The sequence below is a fragment of the Notolepis coatsorum genome (assembly GCF_963971535.1).
Source record: "Notolepis coatsorum genome assembly, chromosome: 2".
NCBI lineage: Eukaryota > Metazoa > Chordata > Actinopteri > Aulopiformes > Paralepididae > Notolepis > Notolepis coatsorum.
Window position 1 is genome coordinate 185,414,957 of NC_140166.1, and position 21,974 is coordinate 185,436,930.

At 42.3% G+C, this 21,974-nt stretch overlaps 1 protein-coding gene across 1 annotated transcript in view; it reads left to right on the plus strand.

The window, feature by feature from the left end:
• Window positions 1-21,974, plus strand: part of hook1 (hook microtubule-tethering protein 1) — a 63,129-nt gene that overhangs the window by 12,795 nt on the left and 28,360 nt on the right. Inside the window, exons 6-15 of the mRNA XM_084307351.1 lie at window positions 11,845-11,912; window positions 12,025-12,087; window positions 13,210-13,293; window positions 14,844-15,007; window positions 15,619-15,759; window positions 16,795-16,996; window positions 19,125-19,235; window positions 19,381-19,468; window positions 20,158-20,224; window positions 20,822-20,962. Coding sequence (XP_084163477.1) covers window positions 11,845-11,912; window positions 12,025-12,087; window positions 13,210-13,293; window positions 14,844-15,007; window positions 15,619-15,759; window positions 16,795-16,996; window positions 19,125-19,235; window positions 19,381-19,468; window positions 20,158-20,224; window positions 20,822-20,962 — 1,129 coding nt within the window. The remainder of the gene's footprint in view (window positions 1-11,844; window positions 11,913-12,024; window positions 12,088-13,209; window positions 13,294-14,843; window positions 15,008-15,618; window positions 15,760-16,794; window positions 16,997-19,124; window positions 19,236-19,380; window positions 19,469-20,157; window positions 20,225-20,821; window positions 20,963-21,974) is intronic.

Consider the following 21,974-nt stretch of genomic DNA (forward strand, 5'->3'; position numbering starts at 1 on the left):
ATGCCTCCAAATTGCTTGAACCTTGGGAAATTGTGAATAGTCATGGCAATGGGCCATATGCCATTAAGACCCTATTGGGGTGGGTCGTTAATGGTCCCCTATCAGGCTACAGTGAGCAGCGGAGTGAGAATGTCAACCCCGCTGCTACTGTTAATAGGATCTCTATAACAAATCTGGAGGAGTTGCTGAACAATCAGTACAACCATGATTTTAATGAAAGGTCATCAGAAGACAAAGAGGAAATGTCGAGGGATGATATGAAGTTCATGGAAATCATGACTGATTCATGCAAACTGCAAGACGGACATTACACCTTGGAGCTTCCCTTTAAAAGGAAAGAAGTGTCTCTGCCAAACAATCAGTTTGTTGCTAGGCAACGCATCCTTGGACTGAAAAGGAGGTTTGGGAGAGATGAGAAGTTCCACCGAGACAGGATTTCTGCCATCCAAAGAACATCTGATGTCACGCAGTGGAGGTACATTCATACCACTCAGAACCCTGCTGACAACTTCAAGGGGAGTTACGGTGGATGATTTGCTGACCAACAGAAGTTGGATTGAAGGCCCTGAGTTTCTTTGGAAACCAGAGGAAGAGTGGCCAGATAGTATCTTGGAGTACAACATTGCTGCTGATGACCCTGAGGTCAAAAAGGATCTCACCATCAACGCAGTAATTGTCGATGCACCAAGTGCCACACACCAACTGATCACCTACTTTTCTGACTGGAAAAGGTTGAAAAGGTCAGTTGCTTGGATCCTGAAATTACGAAAGACTCTATTGGAGATGAGTCGTAAAAGAAACCAACTGAGTCATGAAGATGCAGACAAAGTGGAACAGGAAATGCAACAAAGTAGAGCTGCATTGGGAAACCAGAACTTAACACCAGATGATCTTTCTACAGCTGAGTCTGCCATCATTTGCTTCACTCAACAGCAAAGGTTCCCTGATGAACTTGCTGTGTTGACATCTGGAAAGGGTGAAGTAAAGAAAGACAGTCCCATCTATAAACTGGACCCCATTCTGGAGGATGGCTTGCTTAGAGTTGGAGGGAGGTTGAGTAGGGCAGCAATGTCTGAGGAATCTAAACATCCTGTTATCCTCTCGAAAGACCTCCATGTATCGACTCTCATACTAAAGCACATCCACGAACAGATGGGTCATGGTGGGAGAAACCATGTTCTCTCCAGATTGCGCCGAAAATATTGGATCACTAGTGCCAATGCAGCAACAAGAAAGGTCCTGTCTGACTGTGTCTTCTGCAAACGCCATAGAGGAAAGTTGGGTGAGCAGAAGATGTCAGACTTGCCTCTAGAGCGAATCGTTGCTGATCTTCCTCCATTTACCAATGTTGGAGTTGATTATTTCGGCCCGATTGAGGTCAAAAGGGGACGTTCCTTTGAAAAGCGCTATGGAGTCATTTTCACCTGTATGGCAAGTAGAGCAGTCCATTTGGAAGTCGCTTATTCATTGGATACGGACTCCTGTATAAATGCTCTACGCAGGTTTGTTTGTAGAAGAGGACCCATCTCTCATTTAAGATCGGACAATGGAACCAATTTTGTTGGTGCTAAAAGAGAGTTGAGGGAAGCTCTCGCTGCTTTAAACCACAGCAAAATACAATCAGCTTTTCTGGAAGAAGGAATTCAGTGGAGCTTCAACCCACCAACAGCTTCTCATCATGGAGGTGCATGGGAGCGCATCATACGGATGATTCGACGAATACTAACATCAGTTCTACACCAGCAAACCTTGAATGACGAAGGATTTCATACAGTGCTGTGTGAAGTCGAAGCCATTCTTAATGATCGCCCCATAACTAAGTTGTCTGGAGATCCCAACGATCTGGAAGCTCTCACTCCCAATCACATTCTCACAATGAAAATAATTCCAATCTTGCCACCTGGATTGTTTGAGAAGTCTGACCTCTACCTCAAAAGGAGATGGAGACAAGTCCAATACATCTCAGACCTTTTTTGGAAACGCTGGCTGAGAGAATACTTACCTTTGCTACAGGAGCGGCAGAGGTGGAGTAAGGAGAGACGAAGTCTTGTCCCTGGAGACATTGTATTGATCGCAGACGCTACAGCTCCACGTGGTTCCTGGTTACTTGGAAGAGTCCTGGAGACCTATCCTGACAGGAAAGGACTTGTGCGTTCTGCACGAGTGAAGACAAAAACGAGCACACTGGATAGACCAGTAACTAAACTTTGCTTGCTTCAAGAAGCTGCAATTTAAAGCTTCTAATTCAAATAATTGTTTTTTGAGTTCTTTTGTATACATTTATTGGCTCCATTATGTAAATATTATTTTGAATTGTTCCTGGCCTCCTGCCATTCTCAATTAGGGGCCGGTGTGTTGGAGCCAAAATGCCCTTCTGTTTATTTAGTTTTATTTCAACTCACGGTGCAGAGGTGTGGCATTATTAGTCACCATGGCAACCACCACAGGGGGTGGTTACCCATATATACTGATGAGAGGGTGATGAGCCCCAGGTGCGCAAGTGGAATAGCCATACAGTTTTTGACCGTGTCTTGTCGTGTTCAGGTAGATGTGCCGTATAGGTCGGCGGTCAGTGTTATTAGTAAAAAGAGTTTTTGTATATATATTTTTGGTTGATAAGTCAATAAAAGGATTGGCATATCCAAAATGATAAGAGCTCTCTGGACATTTGAATTCTTCAAGCATGCGTCTAACCCAAGCCAGTCCACTTGCCCCTCGCAGTGGGCTTATAGGTAAAGGAGTCTACACATAATAACAGGAAAATAGCGTTGGCAGCGGTATATGCCCCAAATTTGTACGAAGTGGGTTTCTTCACTTCACTAACCGATGAAATGTTAAACCATCCCGAGTACTCATTTATAATAGGTGCGGATTTTAATGCCATTTGGAATCCAAGGATGGACAAATCTTACCTCGCCTTTTCCAGCGAACAAAAAAATTCATCTAAAGCATTAAAAGATTGGTCAAAGACTACAGGGGTAATTGATTTATGGCATTCACTTAATCCCACGACCCGAAAGTACTCCTGTCGATCGGCGAGACATAACACATTATCCAGAATTGATTACGTGTTTGCATCCCCGAGACTATTTGATAAATATGAAGTGGAAATGATACCCAATGCGCTTTCAGATCACTGTTATTTAATCCTAAAAGCAACATTTGGTATACTATCTTCCCGGGCCCCAAGATGGCGTTTTAATACTATGCTGCTTAACAACAAGGAATTCATTACACAACTCAAAGAAGCTCTCACAGTATTCCTACGGGAGAATGCAAACGCGGTGCAAGACCCCAGAATAATATGGATGTCGGTAAAGGGTATGATCAAGGATTTCACGGATAGATTTTCCTCCATATTGCGCAAAAATCAATGCACAAAACTGTCTGAACTGGAAACGCTTTACTCAACGTTATTTAATTCTTTAAAATACAACAACTTAACTAGACTAGAAAATCAAGTTAACGTTCTAAAAACGGAGATCAATGCAATATACAGACAAAAATCGGAAATGCAAATACGCAGCACAAGACAACAGCAGTATTTCCAAGGTTCTAAACCTAGTCACCTATTAGCCATGCGATTAAGAATTAATGCAAAATTTGCAGATATAACTGCCATTAGAAAACAACAAGTACTTGTAACAGACCCCAAAATAATAAACGATACATTCAAAGAATTCTACTCCGACTTGTATAACTCAGAAACGACCTTTGATCAAAACAAATTGGACACATATCTTAATCAAATTATTCTCCCTAAACTTTCGGAGGACGACGCTAAACAGTTAGAAGCACCGATCACATTAGAAGAACTCAAGAAGGCCATATCCGGAATGAAAAATGGTAAGGCTCCGGGAAGAGACGGTATCCCATCAGAAATGTACCTTTCTTGTTGGGACATATTTGGACCCTTATTACTAAATATGATCTTATACTCAGTCAAGGAGGGGAGCTTCCATAAACACCACAATATCGCACTCATTTCAGTCCTTCTCAAAAAAGACAAAGACCCCACCGAGTGCGGTAGTTACAGACCTTTAAGCCTCCTCGGAACCGATGTCAAACTGTACTCTAAGGTATTAGCCATCAGATTGCAAAAGCATACGACGTCTTTAGTTCATCCGGACCAAACTGGCTTCATAAGAGGTCGCCTGATCAATGATAACATAAGACGAATACTGCACGTACTAGATGCAGACAAAGAGGACACCACACCTAAGGCGATGCTATCCCTGGATGCTATGAAAGCATTTGACAGGCTGGAATGGTCGTTTCTATGGGCAGTATTAGAAAGGATGGGGTTAGGAAAAGGATTCATTGATATGATTAAAGTATTATACAAGGACCCATCGGCCATGATTACAACAGGCACATTCATCTCCGAAATCTTTCCGGTATCACGCTCAGCCAGACAGGGTTGCCCTCTTAGTCCCGGACTATTCGATCTATCATTAGAGCCTTTAGCACAATATATAAGACAATCCCAATACATAGAACCAATCGTAATCAAGGGCACACAACATAAAATTAGTTTATATGCGGACGACGTAATATTGTTCATGCAAAGCCCCAACACCACATTGCCGCATCTACTCAAGTTGATAGAGAACTTTGGTGATTTATCGGGATTTAAAATAAATTGGCCGAAGTCGGCTTTCCTTCCACTTAACATCCATGCAAAAAAAGACACAACCCTCCCAGGTGCGATACCCATGGTAAAACATTTTAGATGCTTGGGTGTGGAAATATTTCCCACCATAAGACAAACGGTGAAGCACAATTACACAAAAATACAGAACAAAATCAAAGACGACCTGGACAGGTGGGCAAAACTTAAAAACTCAGTACAGGCAAGGGTATCAATAGTTAAGATGGATGTATTACCAAGAATCAACTTCATCAGCTCAATGCTACCGTTACCCCCTCCAGAGGGCTACTGGAAAAGATTACACTCCTCCACATACAAATTTATTTGGAATAACAAACCACCTCGCATAAAAAGATCCACCGCACAGAGAAATAAAGCAGACGGTGGCATGGCAGTTCCAGATTTTTTACAATATTTTAAGGCTTTCACATTAAGACCATTGACAATATGGTTTGATCCCCAGGCTTTGGTATCTTGGAGAGAATTGGAAGAAAACATAGTAGCCCCACAGAGACTGAAGGACATAGCACACACTAAACTTCCAATCAAGCACTGTGAGCGGAAATTTGGCCCCATAATTACCCATGCAATCCGAACATGGCGGGAAACACAAAAAAAATATCCTAACCCTCAAAAATGGCATAATCACACTCCCATATTCAATAACAATGCACTCTTAATGGGAAAACGTCCTATAAGATTCCCTTTATGGGAAGAGCAAGGCATACACTCATTAGGGGATATTTTTAATAACCAGGGCTTCTGTAGTTATGGAGAAATATGCACAAAGTTTAACCTCACCGAGTCCACATGGCTTTTTTACATACAGTTACGCCTATGTTTGAGGTCTCACAGTGTTCCATTACACATACCAGTTGAACACCACAGATACCACAAATTTTTCTATGAAAGAGAAACATTGGGAGGTTTTGTATCAGGTTTTTATTATCAATTACTAACGTCCTCGTATGAAACCCTTCAACTAGACACTGTCTGGAGGAGGGATATTCCAGACCTGGAAAGTGACTTTGATTGGCAAGAAGCATGGGCAAATGTCCGTCTTACATCAAGGAACCCGGACCATCAACAAATCAATCTTAACTATATTCACAGGACATACTTGACTCCTATAAGGCTGAACAGAATGGGCCTGAAACAGGACTCAAAATGCTCCCAATGTACAAATGGAGACGAAGGGACATTTATGCACATGTATTGGGACTGCCCACCAGTTAAGGCATTCTGGAAAGATGTGACCCATCAATTATCAAAACTCGTATCTTGGAATATACCAGTACACCCCTCTGTATTGCTTTTAAATTATGTTTTTGAGTTTGCAATAAATCCACAGCTAAAGAGATTGGTCTTATCGGGTATCACAGTAGCTAAAAAACTGATCGCATCACGCTGGTTTCAACCGGAAAAAATGTGCCGGAAAGTTTGGTCTCTTACATATCTCGATGTGATATATCAAGAAATATCTACAGCAAGAATTCTGGGTCTTAACGAATCCAAAATGTCAATGTGGGTAGAAGTGGTGGAGAGAATAAAAGCTAGCTTATAATGGTAGTGTCTGGTTAGGAGTGAAGGATAATGGAGGTACTATCCAAGGAGGGGTCCGGGAGGGGGGGGTTCGAGCTGGAGCATATGTGTGTAGGGTTTTAGAAAATAGGTATTAGGGGTATGTCCTATATAAGCATTTATATAATTGTTAATTTCGCTGTATATACACTGTATACGGTTAAAATATTATTATAGACTTTTTTTTTGTCTTGTTTCTGTACTTGCATGTAATTTTAACCACCTTGACTGTTAGTTTCATTATGCATTATGTGTTGAGTACTGACTTTTAATAATTTTTGTTTTGCAATAACTAAAAAAAATATATAAACAAAAAAAAAAAAATCGAAATTATAAATTTTTATGAAAAATAAATCTTCTTTATTTTTTTTATTTTTTTATATATATCTTTTCACATATGTGTAAGATTATAACTGTCTGTTGGTTTCCTTAGACATATATACATGAATGAACAAATAAGTAAAAAAAAAATGTAACATGTTCTACTATGACATCAATTTTTTTTTACTTATTTTTACATATAGAACATTCTAGAACATTTCTGATGTCACAGTATGATGTCATATAGAACATTCTAGAACATTTGTGATGTCACAGTATGAAGTCATATAGAACATTCTAGAACATTTGTGATGTCACAGTATGATGTCATATAGAACATTCTAGAACATCTGTGATGTCACAGTATGATGTCATAATAGAACATTCTAGAACATTTGTGTTCGATATATATTCAACAATTCTGTGACTGCCGGAAATTCTAAAGAAGAAGAAGAAGATCTCATTCTGCATCTACTAACTAACTCCGACTGTTGACTTGTGAACGGTGGCTTTGTTTTATTGAATCCTTGTCGTTTTGGGAGCATGAAGTTTCACGGCGGTGGATCTGGAGGTGTGGTCGTTAGCCGCAGCAGCGTTCCAGCTTTTCTGACCAAACTTTGGACACTGGTGGAAGACCCAGAAACTGACCCTCTCATCTGCTGGAGCCCAAATGGAACTGGTTTTCATGTATTTGACCAGGGTCGCTTCTCCAAGGAGGTTCTTCCAAAGTTTTTCAAGCACAACAACATGGCCAGCTTCGTACGACAACTCAACATATATGGATTCCGTAAGGTGGTCCACAAGCATGGGGTTCTTGTGAAACAGGATTTAGACCACACAGAGTTCCAACATCCTGATTTCATCAGAGGACGAGATCAGCTGCTGAAGAACATCAAACGCAAAGTCACCAATGTGTCCAATCTGAAGCAGGATGAGCTGAAGGTGTTTCCTGAGGAGGTGTCTAAAAAGATCCTCAGTGATGTTCAGCTGATGAAGGGAGAACAGGAGAACATCCAAGCCTATTACATCTCTATGAAACACGAGAACGAGGCTTTGAGGAGGGAAGTTGCCAGTCTGAAACTGGCCATGAAGAGAAAGATCCCTCTGATGCTGAACGACAGTACCTCTGCCCACTCCATGCCTAAATACAGCCAGCAGTACTCCTTGGAACCATTGCAGTCCTCCCAAGCTATATCTGCTTCATCAGGAGGGTTTAGTGCAGCCAGTCTAGTTCCTGCTGACAGCCCTCTGAATTCTGGCAGTATAGACCCAGGTCTGGAGAACGTCCTACAGTACATCCAGTCCATCAACTTCGACCCCTCCCCACTGTGTGAGTTTTCAGCTCTGTACCCAGTGGAGACCGATCTGGACAGTCTAGGCATTATGCTGTCTCCAGAGCCTGCTAAAGGAACGGACGGTGGAAACTACTCTTCCAACACAAGGAAGCAACTTGGAACGACTGAACCAATGTGCTTGGGGCAGGCTGATCTGTCCTCTCTGCTGGGGCTGGAAGTAGATTCTTATTTCACACTAGTGACGTGTTGAACTAATGTCACACATATTGTCAACATTGTTGACATGTTTACTTTTTTTTACTTTCACAAGAAGTGTTTATTTTAGAGTAATGTTTTGTCAATGTATTGTCTTTTTCTAGATGGTTTTTCTACCATCTAACTCCTTGTGGGTTTATGTGAATTACAGAGCAACCTGTTGCACAAGTAACTAACTATTTTGTCATTATTGTGTTTATTCATTATTAAATTCAATCAATAAAAAAAAAAAAAAAAAAAAAAAAAGACACTACCAAAGGACCTAGTATGTCCTCCATGCTCTGTAAATAACTTATATACATAATCGATATGCCCTAACATGTTACTTGTTTATTGCACAATGTTACTTGTTTATTGCACAATGTTGATTCTATTATATGTTATTTGCACATCGTTGCGGGCAAGACCACCCGCATTTCATTGTATACTTGTATGCTGTGACAAATAAATCTCTTGACTTGACTTGGCTTGACAGACTTTGGTGCCAGTTCTATTGAAGCCTATGGGAGATATATATACAGGCTATCTGAGGAAATAGACATCAACCAATATGTCAAACGTTAGCTAGTTAACAAGGCAACAGATTGCAGATGATTCTGACATCCGAGGTAATAACCTGTTTAAATGACGTAAACGAGAAGATGGCTGATCCCATTCAACTCGATGTCGGCCGAACTGAAAGTTTCCACACTTGGCAGTTGGCACCAATGTGCGTTCACTCGCTACACATGAAGACCCTTCCTGCTTTTATAGTTTCCTTGACACATATTCGCCACAAGCAAACTCATACACACACTATGTCTTTTGTTTCTACCGTGGTGGCATGAAGCACAATCCCACATTATGTAGGAAGGTCTGGGGGAGTTTGAGCTGCATCTCAGGAGAGTTGAGTAGCAGCATGAGCTGCCTGCTATCCCAGTGCTGCATGCAGAAGCTTCCGATTTGTTTGGTTGCTCCCACTGTTGTAGTTGAGTCACTAAATCTCAAGTCCGAGTCCCCAGTGTTCGAGTCCATGTCCGAATCACCAAAGAAGAGTCGAGTCTGAGTCGAGTCCCCATTACCCTAGTTCAAGTCCAAGTCATCAAGTTCGAGTCTGAGCTGACATACAAATAAAAAAAGGTCTACCGGTACATTAAACATAAATGACAGCGGTCACCATTTCAAAGGGAGATTATTTACTTTGTGGCACAATAGCCAAACAAATTCACTAGCCATCAATATCTTATACCTTAATGATTAGGGCCTATTACAAAACAAATACAAAATAAATAACTATTTATAACAAGTCAGAGTCCTCGTCTAAATCAAATCAAATCAAATTTATTTATAGGGCCCGACAACACACGTTAATGTCCCCATGGGCCGTACAGGTCTTCTTTAAACAAGTCAAGAAGACAACATAACAATAAGTCAAGAACAGAACAAGAACACCATAGGGTCCAAACATTTTTTAGATGAATGCAAATAAATGAAAGAATGCAAGCACTCCCAGACATACCCCACGCGAAGGTAAGGAAAAACTCACTAAAACCTAACAATAGGGAAAAAAGCTCCACAGGCAATGTGGAGGAGAGAAACCTTAGAAGGGCCGTTCAAGGGGGGATCTCCCTTCTTAGATGTCGGTGATAGTAGTGTTGCAGACGGACAGTTGGTAAGCATGCACTCATGTGTGTAGTGAAACACAGATGAGTGCATGCAATAGCAACTGTACATTTTGAAAAATTAAAGATAGAGTTGATAGCGGATCTATTTGAAGCACAGGGGCGGCGCAAGAGGGTCACGTCCTCCCCGTCTTAGTCACGGGACATTCAGCACTCCGGTCGTTGCTCAGGGACAGCCGGTCTGCACCTTCCGAGTCCAAATACAGTCAATGCTCGAGTCCAAGTCAGAGTAATCGGTGCTCAAGTCCAAGTCGAGTCACGAAAATCAGTCCAGGACTCGGACCTGAGTACTACAACACTGGTTGCACCACAGCAGCTGCTCTTCAGTGCAGGACGGCTCATCTGGCTGCTCGCTACACATTGTCTTTTTTTTTTATCCACTTTTTCTCATTACATTTTTTTCTCCCATCCCAATTTCGTATTTCCAATTCTCCCCTCCCCTGTCTTGAACGTTGCTAGACTATGCCTCCCACTGGTCGGCTGTAGTGAGGATAGAAGCCTTGCATCACGTGTCCCCTCCGGTACACGAGGAGGCAGCCTGTCGCATCTTTTCACCGCAACAGCGCAATCTCTCAGTGGCGAGGAGTAACGCGTGGGAGGCTCACGCTGCCCCCGATACTTCCTGTTTCCACCGTACCGGCGTCACCCAACCGACCTGTAGGAGTCGCTGTCCACAATGTCCAATCCCCACCCACCGGCTTTCCCACCCTCTAACACTGCCAATTGTGTTAGTATGACGGTCGGCCAAGCCGGTAGCAACGCCGAGAGCTGGGCTCGATACCAGCATATCCTGCGTTAGTGGCGAGCGCCTTGCCCACTGCGCCACTCAGCCGCCTCTTGCTAAACATTGTCTGACTGAAATACAATTTTGTTTTAATATTATTTTCAATGTGATGATTATTGACAGAATACATGAAAGGGAAACGCAGTGCATGGTGTACTTCTGTGCCCTCTTCATCCTGGGTGGCACACATTGTGTACAAATGTGTACATGTTAAAAATACAACCTTGCACGTATTTAAACATCTGTGCATGGAGGGCCCTAAATGGAATGACTAGTGTGTGGAACTCCAATCTCCCCCGACACATCAAGTTGAACTTTTTCCATGCGGCTGTGGAGTCGGTCCTCCTATATGGCTGTGAAAGCTGGACCCTGAAGCCCACCCTGCAGAAGTCTCTGGATGGGTGCTACATGAGAATGCTGCGTGCAGTGCTAAACATGGGCCAGACCCAGCATGTTACCAACAAGCAGCTGTATGGGGGGCTACCAAGGCTGAGTGAAAAAGTGGCGGTCAGAAGGATGAAACTGTCTGGCCATTGCCATAGGCATAGAGAGCTTCCAGCCAGCAGGATGGTGCTGTGGGATCCATCACACGGCCGTCGATCACGAGGACGTCCCACACACCGACATACGTGGACGTGCTTAGGAGAGATGCAGGAGTGGAGAATTCTGTGGAGCTTGCTGCATGTATGGACGACCGAGAAGACTGGAGACGCCGTTGTCAAGCTTGTCTGAGGACGACCAAATGATGACCACGCACTGTGGAATGAAAGAGATATGCTGGTTGTGGGAGAGAGACGCTTGTCTCACTGATTGGCAGTCAACTAGTTGGTGAGACAAGTGGCTGTCACTGCCCGGTCGATTGGGCCTTGTCGACGCCTGGGTCGATTGGTCATTGTCGACTCCTGGGCCAACTCATCAAAGGAGGTCTCAGGTGTGCTTTCATTCACCCTTAAATGGATTGTTTTGTTTCAGTTGCTTTAGTTTTGGTCTGGTGGTTTGTGTTCTGTTTTTTTGAGCGTTCTCGGTTAATAAAATAAACTCAGCCTCTTGTTGATCTCCCACTACGCGGCTATTAAAACCACTTGAGTGGTTACTTGAGTTTCTAAGTCCAACAATAGTCCCATTATTGTCCTGCCAAGCTACTGACAAAAGCAGAACCAGACTGGCACCCCGAATCAACAAGGGCACAGTGTGACTATTTAGCCATTTGGAAGAAGACACCACAAACGCATTCCTGCTCATAGACATGATGATTAAGGATGTTCATGGTGTGTGTGTGTGTGTGTGTATCAACAGAGTACATTCAGGTCATTATGACCCTGGAGGAGTCGGTCCAGCATGTTGTCATGACAGCCATCCAGGAGGTCAGTGAAGCTTTGACGTTTCCCTTGCAATCATGCTAGAAACACTACAGGACTTTCTATGACTACATAATCAAATCACTAATGTGCCCCCCCCTCTCCTCCTCCCCCTCAGCTCATGAGCAAGGAAAACATAGCTGACCTTGGAGCAGAACCCCCTGGGGACTTGGAGCATCAGGTTAGTGGTGCTCCTGATGCAGAGATCCCTCTGAATGGGTGCTCTCATTGAACATATTCACACGGCGGCCGTTCCGCTCTGACGTCATGCTCTGGTTGGGTACACCCTGTCCCCTGTGTGAATAGGGTCAATTGGGCCTCATTCATCAATATACCTATTTGTAAAAGGTTGAAAGTTGATACTGTGCCATCCTATCACAAAATATGCAACTGTTTCTTAAGGATTCATTATCTACAGTAGTTTTAAGTGGAATGGAAATTAATTTGTTGTATATTTATATATATATATATATATATATATATAAAGGTTTTGCTTGATAAATTAGGCCCACTGATTGTATTTACTTCGACATTACTATTCATTATATGACACTTACCCTGGTTATGGTCAAATATCACAACCCCCACTACATGATCAGTCTATAATCAGCTCATGCTTAATGCTTGAATGCGTAAATATGGTTTCACCTTCATATTAACGCAATAACTGGAATGGGTTTATATTTTGACAATGAGAAACCTGAATATAATCACTAGAATAATTCAATATTATATGCCAGGATACTGAGGCATGTAAACACCTCATACCATTTACTGTCCGGTTTCACAGTCTGTGAGTTCCGTTTATATTTAAGCAATAGCTCATGTTGTATATCGTTATTATATCACAGCTAAGGGCCGTTGTTCGGAGCTGTGATATAATAACCATATCCGGCCTGAAGTGAGTTTTATAAAACTAGTACCAAGTATGGCAATATGAGTACCTGGCAAGGTTTCATAAAATAAATACACGGCAACAAAAGAATCTATTGATAACAAAATCATTCTTCTGCCAAGCAATGTAGTTATCTTAGCAGAATGATTGCCAAGCAACACACGGATGCAGTGGAGAACATGCGTCTTCATCTTTTTCAGAAAGCTAATGTTGTGCTAGCAGATTTGCAAATTGTGCAATTGTTGTGTTCAGTTATGTTAGCACTCCTCTTTGCTGGTACAGGGGTGTTTACAGGTTTCAAATAAACTCTTGAGTGACTGAAATATACTGTGATTTGACCAGAATGCTATGTGTATGTAAATGCACTTGTGTTAGTGAAGTTAACGGTACTCTTTTCTCTGTGACCAGCTGAAAAAGGCCCAAGGGGATCTCACAGATCTTTTAGCGGAGAAGGAGGAGTTGGCGCAACGCTGCCAGGAGCTGGATATACAGGTGAAAACAGATGCAGAAACTCAAATCATCCTATAGGACTTCTATATGCTGCTTGTGTATATCTACTGTACGGAAATGGATTAGGTATTGCCATAATCTACCCCTCATCTAGACTAAATGGCCTTGAGTTGGAGTTGTGAGATTTTTTTTTTTTTTTACATACGTGCGCACACACACACCTCTGACTGGCACAGTATAAACTGTGTGATGCACTGTGGTGCTCAAGCCCATTGTCTGGAGCTGCTGTGGCAGAAGGGCTGTGGGTTCACAGCCTGGACTAAGCTCTCTGAACCCATCGCTCTTCTCCCTCTCTCTCTCCCACACACTCATCACACCAAGCAAGAGAGACCAGCTGTGTTCCGCTGGCTGGCGAGCCTCAGCACAGTGCATCCAGACGAAAGATACAGGGCTCTCACACTGTGTTTAATTGGACTCTCGACAGATTGAGTTGATCTGTGTCCCCAGTTTTGCTCCCCTGCGGTCGTGGCGAGGTAAGTGAGTCCAACATGGCTGACACGTCGAGCCAAACTAAAACCCATCTAAACCAGCGACCTGGTGTTGCCCTGTCCTCACTAACCAACGCTAACCGATGTCTCTCCATTGGGATCCTGGTCAACCTTAATTCTGCTGCGTGTATTTCATATTCTGCACTTCTCCTTGTTTAGTGGTTGTTATTTGTACTTGAATAATTCATAACCACGCTTGTATAGGCATGGTGAATACTTATTCTGTGGCTGTGGGCTGGTGAAATCACTACTGTATGTTATTGCCTCATATTTCATAATAACTCGGGATCAGTTTGTTATTTATACTGGTTATGGACCAAAGGAGTGTAAAAGCTAGACATGAAGACACAAAATAGGTTGTACCGTAGTTATTATTCCAATATATTTGTCTGATTCCTCAACATATTATATTATATTATAATACACTGTAGGCCTACTATACCTTACTGTAGTGTACCAAGACATCTTGTAAAAAAAATTGCAAGTTCACTTCTAACAGACACCCCAGCATCCATTAACAAAGATTTAACAGGATAAATGAGTGAGAGTGGTGGAACTAACCAACCATGTATTAACATGTGTTTGCTTAAGATGCAGTGTGTCCCTGTTCTGCCAGCCTGGAATAACTTTGTTATAACTGTTTGTTTTAACAGTTGGGGAGAGCAGCTGAATCTGCCTGTCTGTACAGTAACAATGGACGCCTGGGTTTTGTCTTTGGACGCTGAGATGTTGTGTGTTGCTTTGCATTAAATAATTGGGTCGAGGAAGGGATTTCTAAACTGACGCACCATCCTCACATAATTTGATACAATTGATTGAATGCTCATGAGCATGGCACTAACAACTGGGAGTTCAATTCCCACTGGGGCCACCTACTAAAGAACATTTATGTACAGTACACATGGTACTGTTGGCCACTTTGGATAAAAGCCTCTATCAAAAAGTATATGTTTGAGTACTGACCCATAGTGTTAAATCATTCCACAGTATCTATATATGTATCGGTGTAGAAAATGCATCGAAATACCTTTAATTCCCGGTCAGGTGACGGTTCTTCAAGAGGAACGGAACAGCCTATTGGCTGAGAATGATGTTCTAACAGACCGAGCCAATCAGCTAGACACGTTTGATGACCCGAGTACACCCTCGGGGAGAAAACACAGCCAGCTTCAGCTACAGCTAGAGTCTGTACAGGAGGAGAACTTCAGGTATGTGTGTGTTGTTGTACAGTATGCTTCAACCCGCTTGTCAAATGAGCACATATGTAGATTAGATTAGATTCTAATTTATTGTCATTATACAGCACAAGTACAGTACCCACGAAAAGAAGTTTGGCATCCAACCAGAGCGCAAATGTAACAGTAAAGTGTACTACTGTAGTGCTAATCGGATGTATGTACAGAGTTACATGTATATTAATTTGTACTATATATTATTATATTAATATGTACAGTGATACAGGTATAAAGACAGTATGGTAGTAGTCATACTGGCCAGCAGCGTAACTAGTAAGAGTAGGTAAGGGATATGTACAGATATAGTATCTACAGATATGTAAAAAGGATTATGTGCAGGTATGTACAGACAGGTGTGGATATATATATATATATATATATATACAGCATTATTGCACATGCTATCATACAGAGTTATATGGGCTATATATGCAGGTGTATATAGAAGTATACCTACAGTATAACTGGCAGGATTCTTAATATCTGAATGCATTTCCAGTGTTTATGTCCCTTGCCTGTTTGCAATACGTGGATGTAAATTAATGCTTCCACCGCATGCGTCTGTGCACACATACCTGCTTCAGACTGGAAGCTGCTAAGGACGACTACCGTATCCACTGTGAGGAGCTGGAGAAGCAGCTGGTTGAGATTCAGCATCGTAACGACGAACTCACCGGCCTGGCAGAGGAATCTCGTGCACTCAAAGACGAGCTGGACATTCTCAGGTGTGTGTGTTTATGTGAAAGAGAGAGAGTTGTCTCTTTGTCCCCTTGTATATTCCATAAAACATTTTGACGTCCATTCTGTTGGCCATTGGACCAGGGCGTCCAAACCATGGCCTAAAGAGGGGAGAACATTTACGTTTTTCTGTAGACCAGTTTAAAAAGGCTGCTGCTTAAAGAACTGATAAGCACTCCTAACAGCAACTTCAACGTTTCTGGGAAAGTCTTTTGAATTTACATTTGAGTTTAATAAAAGGCTAATTCCTGTCAAGTTGTAATGCATCATTAGTTGGCCAGGACTCGTGTCGACCACAAAGCTTGTTGGGATATTAACAACATCAATTTAATAAAAGCGGCCTGGATCATGTGAGCATCGGACCAAATGTACACGCTGTATTTCTGTTTTTTTATATATATATATATATATATATATATATTGTGACAGATCTCCTCCCCCCTCCCATGGATATGTGAAGGATGGGAGATACTTCTGTCACGGAAGGAGTAGAGTCAATTAGGTATCTGATTAGTACTGATGGAACACACCTGCGCATCATTAGTCCACCCACATCTCACGTGCACACACCCAGTCCCACACACTACATTTCCACTAGGTTAGAGAGGAGTGAGTTGAGCGGAGTAGGAGTTGTGGTATTGAGAGAGCGAGAGAGATTGGATATTCGGAGTTGTGATGGTGAGAGGAAGTATTAGGAGAGGTAAAGGCGAGTAGGCGTTCTTTGTGTACTGGACCCTGGACTGGCTGAGATACCCCCTTGTGTATTGACCCTGGGCTGGACGACTACCCCGAATTGTGAACAATCCCTTCGGCGAGCCTGTTTTATGTTTTTGACCCTTGGACTGAATCACAACCATTCTTTTGCTTTTCCCCTCTGGATTCTGCCCTGAATTCAATAAATACTTGTATTGATTGATATTGCTCTTGTGTGGACATTCGAATTTGTTTGTATTTGAACCGTGGCGAGCCTGAATACTACCAGGTTTGTTACAATATATATATATATATATATATGTCTCTAGGAGCTGCTCAGACCGGGCGGTGAAGCTGGAGGCGTCGGTGGAGACATACAGGCGTAAGCTGGAGGACCTGGGCGACCTGAGGAGGCAGGTGAAACTCCTGGAGGAGAAGAACATGACCTACATGCAAAACACCGTCAGCCTGGAGGAGGAGCTACGCAAGGCCAACGCTGCCCGTACCCAGCTGGAGACATACAAGAGACAGGTAGTCTTACACACATGGCGTGTGTGTGTGTTCCTCCAGTGTCAACTGAAGAAAAATAATCAACTGAAATTCTAAATGTCAAACTACTCCTTTGTGTGTGTGTCCCCTTCGCCTGCAACTACTCGACTTGGTTGAATTATGTTCTTGGTCTACTTGCCTGGTTTAAAAAGGTAATGGTGAGACCGCCAGTGTTGGAGTTTGAGCTCTTTGCTGTACTGTAGTAAAAGAGCCTTTTGTGTGTGTCTGTCCTTTTAACAAAGAGGCTTTACTTTGACATTTTGAATTTCAGTTGATTATGTTTATGTTTTCCCAAAAATTGCATGTTAGCTTTATTAGCATTCCTCAGTGAAACCAAGGGGCAATACTAGCATAATGCTTGCAGCAAGCCCCTTGGTTTGAATGAGGAATGCTAATAAAGCTAACATGCTATTTCTGGGAAACTGAAGGACTATGTGTAAACGTTTTCCTCCAGTGTCAACTGAAGAAAAAGAATCAACTGAAATTCTAAATGTCAAACTACTCCTTTAATGGGACGTGAATTGAATTCTCTTAAATTATATCATATTTGATTAATCAGGTGATTGACAGATGTGGACCTAAAAGACACCCTTTTCAAAGACTTAAGTTGCCTTCAAATGAATCCTTGAAAGCTCCTACTTCCCAGTTTGGAAGTGATAAGTCACCCATTCAAGTGCTTTTGGTTGCAAACTCTGGAATAACAACAAAATGGACATGGTAAAATAACACCTTTTTAGGCACTTGTTTTATCTCAGAAATCATGCAACACATAACTATTTAAAATACAAGATATAACAAATGTAATTGAGTTGTTTTTGAGCTAATAAGAATGATTTATATGACTTGAACCGTGCACACGCGCGTGTGCGTGTAAAAATACCACTCCTAATTTCAACTTTGTTGAGTCTTATGTGCTCTACTCATATTCATCATATTTCCAATAATGACTTGAAGGCGCGGTTATCATAGCAGGGTAAACATAGCTGTAGCTAGTAACATTAACACATTGGCGGCCACTGGGATGAGTCTAATATCACTAGAGACGACCAGCATTTGTAAACAGACTTGGGGCTGTTTGTAGAGCTAAATCTATACTTTATAGTATTGCTATCTGTCCATTCTCATTGTTAATTGAGTCCATAAACCGTCCCTTCAAAATGGCTTAAAGAATCTTTTTTTCAGCAATACGTTCTCATTTTATAGCGCCGTGAATATAAGCGTTATACGGCATTTGGTCTAGTATATTTCCTGGAAGGCTAGATAAAGGGCTAATAGCTACTAACGTTATATCCAATGGCATTTCCGTTATACATAAGCTACAGTTAAAACTCAAACTGCATATGATCGGCACGATCCTCAAGCATGTATGCATGAAAGGGGGGGGGGGGGACGGGGGACGTCGTTTCTTATTATTGATTACCAATAACCGTGTTCGTCTAAGTATCAGGCTGTAATTTACGCGAAAAAGATCTTACCATGAGCCGGTTGGATCCCCCCCGAGCATTTCCCCGTTATCGATCGCCATCTGGTAGATCGATATGTCCATTGGCTGATGATAAATCCCCTTATTAAATAGTGAAATCCGCGATCCAAAACGTATTCCGTGCAACAGACAATGGCTATCGCTTCAGGTGAGTAGAAAACTACATTAGAGATAAAAAAAAAAAAAAGACAACTTCGGCCACATCGAACACTGCATTATCGCGATAGTGCCCTTAAGAGGATCTGGCCGGTAATGCACTTTCTCGAATTCAAAGAGTAGGGTACATCTGCAGTGCAGCTCGGCGACCTTGAATAGGTTATTAAAATGGAATAAAAGCCAAAACAACTTGCCACGGATATATCCGTCCTTCGGTCCATTAAGCATGGATTCGAAAGCCGGATATATCCGTGCTTGGGCGCCATTGTGTTAATGGGGCTGCTTGATTTAGATTAGCCACTGAGCTAGCACTGACAACAGTCAATAGTATTGTCTGTGCAGGCACACCTAAATGAAGCGGACCCATTGCAAAATAAAACTGTTTATCCTGCTGTGACACATCTGTGAAAAGGGTCCATAGTGAGGTCAAAAAGAGGAGGTTGAGCAGTGTGGTTGTTTGTGGTTGGTCAGGTCCAGGAGCTGCATAGAAAGCTGTCTGAGGAGACACGGCGGGCAGACAACCTGGCCTACGAGATGAAGAAGTTTGAGGAGAAGCATGAAGCCATGATGAAGGAGAAGGAGGTAAGACAGGCCTTTGACGGTCACAGGGAGAAGTGACTAAGGGGATTTGATCTCCAGCTGTGTAATCCTCCATTGCTACGCTCAGTACTGTCTGCTGAACATGTCTCTCCCTCTCCTGCCCTGCTCCTGCTGACTCTGCCGTCAGAGGATCATCATGGAGAGAGACTCTCTCAAGGAGACCAATGAGGACCTGCGATGCACACAGGCACAGCAGGACCAGCTCCTACAAGCAGGTATGTCATTGGATAATCTCATCCGGACACTCTGTAACTACAGCATGCTCCTCATGCGGCTAGTTCAAAGCAGTCACTTGGCCGCTCTAAAGTGGACGCACAACTTTCTGATGACCCTGAAGAATTTCATTCATATTGCACTTTTCCCCAACATATCCTGAGACTGCTTTTCCAATGAAGACCTCTTTCTCAGCTGGTAGCACTTCAGGGAAGTGTTGGTCATGGTTGCTGTTGTTACTAGGCGACTATTGAAGACTCATTAGAAGAGCAGCGCCTTCTAGCATTCAGCACTGAGCACTAAAGACATGTTGAGCTCTAGCACTGCGTTTCAGTTGAATCAAAGGAGAAAAAGAGGCCAGTGCTGAAAAGACTGTAGAAACACAGCCTAAAAAGACGCCATTTAAAAAAGACAACACGGCATACAATCATGAACTCAACAGCCAAACAGAAATCCTTACATAAAATCAACAATAACAACAAACAACTTAATAAAATATGTCCCAACAAAAATAAATAATAAATAGCTAATGTAAACAGTAAAACAAGAAATGGTGAGTCAAATCAAAACAAAATGTGGGAAACATAAACTAAAAGGCTTCTTGGACCAGGAGGGTTTTGAGACCACTGTCATAAATGAAAAGGCTTCTTGGACCATGAGAGTTTTGAAACCATTGTTCTGTCTCCCTTAGGGATGTTTCCTGCTGGCAGTCCTAGCCATGATAACCTGGCAGCTGAGCTCATCCCCATGGAGTACAGGTAATGGACACCAACACGGTACCTGGCATGGCTAACTTCAATTTGCTGTCTGTACCTACCTATCTTCACTGCCCTACAAAGGCAGCAGTAACTACATGAGTAGATAAATGGAGACAAATTACATGAAAGATTATCTCCTTTCTTCGAGGATCAAGAAAAGAGGACAGGGTTTGAGATGGAGGTCAGTGTTGCTGGTAGAACATGTACATTTTTAGCACACAGACCTATAGGAGTTCAGGAGCAGTCAACCTCTAGCATTTGCATCACTGTCACCACTGATGTTTACATATTGATAAATCAAATCTGAATAAAAAATATATAAGATATTATTGGTACAGATGTAAATAATCTACTTTTCTACCTTTGGTGGGACAGTAGATGCCATTTTTCTTTTTATCATGAATGATCATTGCATTTCTATAGCACTTTTTCTAGATACTCAACATGCTTTACAATATACTGTAGGGTAGAAATAGCCTCCTAGGTTTCTTTCTCAGTTTCACCAGTAGTTACTGTTGTTTGCCTTTTGTAGGGCAGTACAGTGATAGCGCGGGCCGTCTGTAAGTATTCACCTTGCATCACTTTGTGGCTTCACAGAGAGAAGTTCATCCGGCTGCAGCATGAGAACAAGATGCTGTGCGTGCAGCGGGAGGACTGTGAGAACGCCAGGATCACTGGTCTGCAGGCCCAGCTCGAGGAGGCCCACAGGACACGCAGCGAACTGGACACGGATAACAGGTACAGGGCTTGTGACTGTGGGCCAGTCAGCTGATTTTAAAGGTGCTGTAAGTGATATTTTTGTTCTACATGTTAAAAGAACACGCCAACATTTTGGGGGAAATTAGCTTATAGTCTTCTCCAGAGAGATCAGATACCAGATACCAGTTTCCTCTGGATGGAAGCAGACAGTGATGGGTAGCCTAGGCATTGTCCAACTAACATCTCTCCCGAAGGCTACCCGTCACTGTCCGCTTCCATTCATTGTGCTAAGCTAGGCTAACACACAGCCAGATAGCTTTCTACTGAACGCACAGAGAGGAAACTGGTATCGATTGATTGATTGATTGATTGATTGACGGTAAGCTAATTTCCCCAAATGTTGGCGTGTTCCTTTATGATAAGTGTTAAGTATCTCTACATTCCGACAGACATCGCATGATATAGAGTGTTTGGTCAGTAACATCGGTCTCCCAGTCCCTCTGCTCTGCAGTAAACAGAAAATAAATGTTCTGGTATCCCTTCCCACTTTATCCAATCAGGAGAGAGAACTCTCACTGCAAGAATTGTCTGACAAAAATAAGAAATAAAACCTAGTTTTAAGCAAATATGTGCTTGAAACAAGTAAAATAACCCAAATATCTAGGGTTCTCTTTCCTGATTGGATAAAGTGGGAAGGGATACCAGAACATTTATTTTCTGTTTCCTGCAGAGCGGAGGGACTGGGAGACCCAAGTTACTAACCAAACACTCTGTATCAGTGATGGCTGTCAGAATGTAGAGCTATTTAACACTTATTTTAGTTTATTTAGTTTTTTATTTATTATGTACATGTTGTGCTGTTGCTGATACGTTTTCTGTTTGCCTGTGTGTCTGCTGTTCTTTTCACTCAGTTTCTTCCTGTCATGACCTTGGTATTACATGGTTCAGATATTTAAATGTTTGAGGTTTTGGCTGAAAATGAGTAATTGATAAAGCGTAGCTTTACAAACGCGTCTTTACGTCACGTAGCTAAAGTTAGATTCTCTTTTTG